The sequence below is a fragment of the Pinus tabuliformis genome, chromosome 3_1, assembly GCF_031772625.1.
Source record: "Pinus tabuliformis cultivar Carrire ecotype Pingquan chromosome 3_1, CPIR1, whole genome shotgun sequence".
NCBI lineage: Eukaryota > Viridiplantae > Streptophyta > Pinopsida > Pinales > Pinaceae > Pinus > Pinus tabuliformis.
In genome coordinates this window covers 480,517,620-480,525,084 of record NC_142301.1, presented here as the reverse complement: position 1 = coordinate 480,525,084, position 7,465 = coordinate 480,517,620, and the positions used below count along the sequence as shown (strand labels likewise).

General features: G+C 38.7%; 1 protein-coding gene and 1 pseudogene across 1 annotated transcript; both read left to right on the top strand.

Moving 5' to 3' along the window:
* The first annotated feature begins 1,182 nt into the window (after positions 1–1,182).
* Positions 1,183–2,427, top strand: LOC149187877 (thaumatin-like protein 1 pseudogene; annotated as a pseudogene).
* Positions 2,428–4,031: 1,604 nt separating this feature from the next.
* Positions 4,032–5,367, top strand: LOC149187876 (putative LRR receptor-like serine/threonine-protein kinase At5g48740). The gene is made up of 6 exons (XM_089409808.1): positions 4,032–4,089; positions 4,196–4,404; positions 4,500–4,626; positions 4,741–4,809; positions 5,034–5,139; positions 5,235–5,367. Exons 1-6 carry the CDS (start codon positions 4,032–4,034, stop codon positions 5,365–5,367), a joined length of 702 nt encoding a protein of 233 aa, XP_089265934.1.
* Positions 5,368–7,465: the final 2,098 nt, after the last annotated feature.

Genomic DNA, 7,465 nt, shown 5'->3' with positions numbered 1-7,465 from the left:
CCTCCCTTCAGCTTCTTGAACACCTTCAAAGAGCCTAAGCCTGCTCTGATACCACTGTTGGGGATTTTTCTGGTAAAATCCCAAAAACAAAAAAAAAACACACACACAGAGGCAATGCTCTATTTTTCTTCTCTCCACGGGATATTTTGCACAGGGAATCTTTAAAAAAAATGACTGAGAACAGAGTATTACATACCCAGAAAATGATTTCTATTCATTAAAATATAATGCCTGATACATATTCATCCTCTTTTATTGAGAGTGATTCACCAAAAATACATTCAACAAAACTCTGTCTCCACCTGAGAATTTACACTGCTGGTGTGTAAAAACCCATTTACATTTACTGTTGTGAAAAGATTTTATATAAACTGCTGTAAAAATCCTTTTTCACTTACTGGTGTAAAAGTCTTCTTTTACATACTGCTGAAAAAAAAATAAAAATTTACACATGCTTGCCAAGAAAAATTATATGCCTACCCCCCTTTGTTTGGACAATATAAAAATTTACATTACAACCTGATTTTTCTTTGGGTTCGCACTGCTGTGCGGTATATGCTCCCTGCTTCACACGCTGGTCTTCATTCTTTAATTTACGCATTGCACTGCTGTGCAAAAAACAGGTTCTTTTTGAAAGTCAACCCTTGTGTATTAAACATTACATCGCACGAGCTCTTTTTCATTTCGCTCGTTATATATGTATTAACCCTAAAACAAAATTCATATAAAAAAACTACGACTCCCAAAGCAAAGACGATATGTTTTATGTGCCGTAAAAAACTTAAGAATTCTACCTACCACTATGACAATTTATTAAGCGTTAATAAAAAAAATGCAGTCAACCCAACTTTAGTTTTACTCCACGCAAAGTTTTAATGCAGGCTCATATGCTACTTTGGTTGATGGACGGCGGAGAATGATGAAGGAGATCGGACGGTGGGCAAGAATATTGGGAAGCTCCTTTGTGCTGAACGTTAGCATCCGATAAACCTGTACGGAAGCGGAATTGTCTGAGGACGCGTGGCAAGATTTGATTGTATCGGACTCAATTATACGGAAACTGCTTTCACCATAAAAGCGGTCCGAAATGCGTTAGGGTGGTTTCTGTGGTGTTGGGCCCAGTACATACGTGGTTGAAATTACATATTCAACACCGCAGAATTGAAAGTGTCGGGCGCATGCATGAGCGCATGCACTGTTTACAATACATCCCGATATTGCTGCACTGGGCATTACAGCGGGAATAATTGTCATCCCACTAATTATTCGTGTTTCTTCAAGACACAATGCCCCCAGGCCTACAGCTCTCCAAGTGACCACTCCAGCAGCAGCACGTTCAGTTGCCCCGCAGGCACTAACTACACAGTCATTTTTTGCGGCGATGCCACTTCTTCCCCCTCTACGGCCCCTTCTGGTACTGAATCTCACCAGCTAAAAGCAATTTCTTGTGGGTCCATATAGCCATGAAATTATTCATTTAACCTCTTTTGACATTCAAGGTTTTGTAGCCATGAAATTACGAACAGTTTTGAAAATAGCAATTTGTTAAATGATGTTTAAAAAATAAATGCAAATTGGATATTTATGTATGTTCAAGGGTCCAACTTTATTACTGTATTTGTTATTCTCGCAGGAGCAGGAGGTATGACCATTGAGATCCTTAATAAGTGCGAATTCCCCATTTGGCCAACCGGGGGGATACAAACAGATGACTATTTTATGCGGCTGGACAGAGGAGAATCGTGGACGGTTCCACTCACTGCCGGTCCGACAGTTTTCAAAATTTGGGGGCACACTGGGTGTTTCGAGTGCACAACAGCGGAGTGCTGGGCTGTAAGGTCTTGCGAAACCGGGAAATGCAAGGGTCTACCAAACTGTGAAGGACTTATGCCCCCAACGACTATGGTTGAGTACAGTCTCAATCAAGTCTCCAACCTCGACTACTATTACATCTCTCTCGTCGGCGGATTCAACCTTCCAATTTCGTTCATACCCTCTAACTCTGAGTGCCAAGCGATCGGTTGCAGCAGCGACATAACTGCCAATTGTCCGTCAGAATTGAGGGCCACTGGTGGATGCATGAGCGCATGCACTATTTTCAATACATCCCAATATTGCTGCACTGGGGATTACGATGGGCATAATTGCCGTCCCACTAACTATTCGGGTTTCTTCAAGACACAATGCCCTCAGGCCTACAACTATCGATATGATAACGACAGCATCAAGTTAACTTGCCCCGTAGGCACTAAGTACTATACGGTCGTCTTCTGCGGGGCTGTCGCTTCTACCCCGTATCCAGCCGCTTCTTTCCCCTCTCCGGCCGGTTCTGGTCCAGATTCTTCTGCTTCTACCCCATCTCTAACCGCTTCTTTCCCTTCTCTAGTCGCTTCTGTTGCAGATTCTTCTGGTATGGAATCTCACTAAGTAGAAGCAATTACTTATGGTCTCATATAGTTGTTCTTTATTTCTTCAGCTTTATGATTTACTATTTCCCACAGGCGATATTGTCAAAACACAACCACTATGCACCATAGCAACACAAGACACTCAATTTTCTCCACTACAAATTTACCCAAACATGTGAGAACTCCTCGCACATGGTTCTCACGATTGCAAAAACCCTATACTATGATAATAATAAATATAAAAGTTAAAAAACATACCGAAATCTGCTTGTGAAATTTACTGGCCCTTTAATTATTTTTTTCAATGAGAAGAAACTCTTTCTATTAATAGTAGAGAAAGTGATTATAACAGAAAATATGTATCAGTATTTCCACTAAAAATAGAGTAGGTTAGAAAGAGAAACTTAAGCTTAGATGTAACAGAAAAACTGGTTTGAAAGCCTTGCAATAATCCATTATCACAGTAAAGAGATTCTTCCTACAAACCAAGAGATAAAAAGCCAAGAGAAGTAAAAGATAGACATCAATACAAAAACTAATCTCCAGTGATCCAGAGAAGTAAAGGCTCCAGTGATCCAGAGAAAAGTGGAAAGATGATGATACAGGGAACCCTGCAAACAGACGTGGACAGAAACATCATCCAGCGATCAAATCCATCCAATCCATCGAGAGGCTAGAAAACCGAGAGCTTCGACGGGGAAAGTTGAGATCTTAAATCTGAATTTGTCCTTTCTCCTGTAGGATGCTGTTTTGAAAATATTGGCAAGAGATCAGTCAGTCCCCCGACGAGCAGCCTGCTTTAATAATTGGTTTGCTTTACCATTTTGTGTTCGGCAGATGTGTGTATGTGTGAAATAGATAGGCTGTGGAATTCAAGGATGAGGGATCTAATTTTAGATTTCCAAGGCTCCAGAGAAGGGAGAAGAAGCTAGGCTATGGAATTTAAAGGATCAGAGTTCTAATTCTAGATTTCCAAGACTCCAGACGAGGAGAGAAGAAGTAACCTCTCATATTTGCCCACTCAATTATAGAATTGGAATCTCAAAAACAGTGAGCTCCGGTAAACCAAGCCAGCAAGATGGCACAATGTAAGATCTCCCGAAGAAGGCCTCCCTTTATTTATAGTACACAAATGCAGACGAAACTCTGCGTCTAGGATCTCCCGGAGAAGGCCTCGCCCTTTATTTATAGTGACACAAATACAGTGAGACGCGCTATAACAGCTACCACCAGCAGTTATGTAGGTGCACTGTATCTTCGATACACCTGTTTTGACAATCAAGGGTTTGTATCATTCTAACAATAGAGCCATGAAATGAATATAAAGAATTACAATAAAATTTACATGCCCGGTCTTACCGTAATTTATTTATGTTGTTTCAGTCTGCAATTAATGATGTTTCCAAAAGAAATTATATTTTTGTTTGGGAAATTCAATAAATTATGTAAGATAGTCAAATTTCGGATCTAGAATTTCAATTTGCTTTCCACCTGTCTTTACATTATAACATCACTTGTAACTCTTCTTTAACTCTTTTTTGACCTGAAACTTGTCCCTTATCAAAAAAGAACCGGCTTTTAATCGGAATAACCATCAGCGGAGCTTTAATAGCTTTAGCAATCATGGTGGTTATAGCTGTTTATTGGAAGAAATTGAAGGCTAAACAGAATCTCAACGAAGGTTAGGAAGCAACTTGAAGTTCAGATATATTTTAACATGAGTCATACTGTGAATTTACCCTGTGAAAACACTTCTTTGATATACTGTAAATTTACAAGGATTGCAGACTACTTGACAATTATGCACCCAAATCCAACAAAATCCCGTGCCTTCAAGTTAAAAGAGATAATGGAAGCCACACAAAACTTTAATCAAAAGATTGGGCAAGGCGGTTTTGGATCAGTATTCTTTGGTAAATTGCGAGACGGAAAGAATATCGCTGCAAAAGTCCTATCATTGTTCTCTACAGAAGGAGTTCACCAATTCCAGAATGAGGTAATTCTAGGGTTTTTAAATCATAATATTTTTAATTATATTGACATTATTATATGTGTGTATAATAAACTTGAGTGGTTTCACTTGATAAACAGGTTGATCTTCTTTCTAAAATCTATCATAAGAATTTGGTTTCTCTACTCGGATTCTGTAATAAATCGAAAGAGGTTATGCTTATATACGAGTATATGTCTGAAGGGTCCTTAAGGGACCACCTTTATGGTAAATATGTTACTAAATAATATTGTTATTATTTGATTGAGTTGGTGTATATACTAATATTAATTCCAAAAGTAAGTTTGAAAAATGTATATTTGATCTGAAATTGTTTTCCAGGTCGTAGCACAGAGCTTTCCCCTCTAAATTGGAAAACAAGGCTCAAAATCGCTTTAGATGCAGCGCATGGTAAGTCTTTAAATAAATTAGTGCACAGTACATCTATGTGATGCAAGGTTGGTACATCTATGTGATATATCTACTTTCGATCTTACATTTCAATAAATAATGTTTTAAGCATAATTTTCATGTGATCCACCTCCTCTTTGTGTCGAAAGGACTGGAATACCTACACAAGGGTTGCACTCCAAAGATAATTCACAGGGATGTTAAGTCTGCCAATATCCTTTTAGACGCCAATATGAATGGAAAGGTTGTGGATTTTGGTCTCTCAAGGATCTCAGAGCCTTCTTATACTAACACTACAATAAAGGGAACAACAGGATACCTCGATCCAGAGTATATATTCATATGCCCTCCTCTATCTGTGCAATATTCTTGATATTGTACAAGTTCTGTTAATTTTCTGTTTTTTTGTTCGGTATGTCGTGCAGTTATTTCCGAACTCAAATGTTGACTGCTAAGAGTGATGTATATAGCTTTGGAGTGGTGTTGTTGGAAATCATATGCGGCAGATCCCCCATAACTGCAAATCTGGGTGAAGAGGAGCTTAACCTCATTCAATAGGTAAGGAATCCGATTAACATTAATCCGATTTACGATTTTCAATCGTCACTCACCAAAAATAGATATTATGTTGACGTCATGTATAGGTGAAACGGTATGTGAAGATGGATGAAAACGCTAGCGACATAGAGGAAATTATAGACAAGAGGTTGGACAGAAGGTACGAGATGTGATCAATAGTCAAGGTTGCGAGAGTAGCGCTTAGATGTGTGGAGGGTACACCATCTTGTAGGCCAAGCATTGTTGGAATTTTCTGATAAATTCCATAACAGACAGAAAAAAATTGCTCTGTTTTTTTATACTCTGTTTTTGCACAGAAAAACAGAAAATCGCTTGCTGGAAACAGTGTTTCAGCAACACAGTTTGGTGTTGCAGCAACTGAGTTTGGTGTTGCAGCAACGCAGAATAACACTCTGTTTTAACACAGAAAAGACACTCTGTTTTTAACTCAGAAAATATAAAAATTCGTTCTCTGGAAATGGTGTTGCAGCAACGCAGTTTTTTTTCAGTTGTTGTAACTGGTGTTGCAGCAACGCTGTTCATGGTGTTGCAGCAACGTAAATTTTTTACGTCAAGTATTTTTTGAGTTACGGTGTAACAGCAATGGTGACGGTGTAACAACAACAGGAAAAAAATAACTTGTATTCATCAAAATAAACTAACTGTTATAGATTTGTCTTCCTCATACTGAGGGAATTTCACAACTTCTATTACAAAATAGATTTACCAAGGAACGCTTCTGTTCCACACAAATAACATCTACCCTTTCTATCAGCAAACAACCAGAAAGCAAATTACATTCAAATTTCTGCACTGCTGTGCATTTCACTGTTCTGAAATTATTCTTCTTCCTCACGCTGCTGCGTGCTCTCCTCTGCTCTGTGTGATTCTTCAGCTGCTAACCTTAAAACAGAACTGCTGTGTGGTATTTATATGCTAAAACATATCTGATTAAAACAATAAAATATTACAAAATATCTTCTAATGTTTATCTCTGTATTTAATGCAGCAAGGCGGTGATGCTTCTATCAAAAAACAAGTCGGCTGTCTGCAGGGGAATTCAATTGAAACTTTAATGCATATTAATGTGCAAAAATATCGGGCTTGACTTTGATGCACCGATCAGCCTGGAGTATTTACTGCAGATCAGATTCTTGTCCAGCTGTTCATTGTTGCAGTTGGAATTAAATTCCAACACTCCCCCTTAATTTCAACTGCTGCATACCCAGACATTTTCTGAAATGATCAAAACCTTTCTTTGCTAATGGTTTTGTCAAGATGTCAGCTAGCTGATCCTCTGTTCTGCAGTGCTGCAAAACAATCTCACCATTGTTAACCAATTCACGTATGAAGTGAAATTTGGTGTCTATGTGCTTTGTTCTTTTATGAAAAACAGAGTTTTTAGACAATGTTATTGCTGAGCTATTGTCATAGTAAATGGTTGTGCCCTTTTCTTGTTCATGACACAAATCTTTGAGAACTCTTCTCAGCCATACTGCTTGGCATGCTGCTGCTGTTGCTGCCACATACTCTGCCTCTGCTGTTGACAAAGCCACAACTGGTTGCTTCTTGGAAGCCCATGAGATGGCTCCTGATCCCATATGAAACACATATCCCGATGTGCTTTTCCTATAATCAACACTTCCAGCCCAATCAATGTCAGTGTAACCTGTCAACATGAAACTTTCAGAAGAGGAGTATAAAATACCAAACCCCTTCGTTCCATTCACATACCTTAGAATTCTCTTGGCTTCCTGCCAATGAGTCTCTTTCGGTCTTTCCATAAATCTAGAGATTAAACTCACAGCGTGCATAATGTCTGGCCTAGTTGCAGCCAAGTACATAAGACTGTCAACTATGCTCTTGTACAATTTTGGATCAAAATATTTGCTGTTGTCTTCTTTGGTTAATTTCAGCCCCACTACTATTGGAGTCACAACAGCCTTGCTGTTCTGCATGTTAAATCTCTTCAACACAGCTTCTACATATTTATCTTGAGAAATGAAAACACCATTTTCACTTTGGTCTACTTCAATTCCAAGAAAATATCTTAAGAAGCCCAAGTCAGTCATTTCAAATTCACTCTTCATGACTGCTT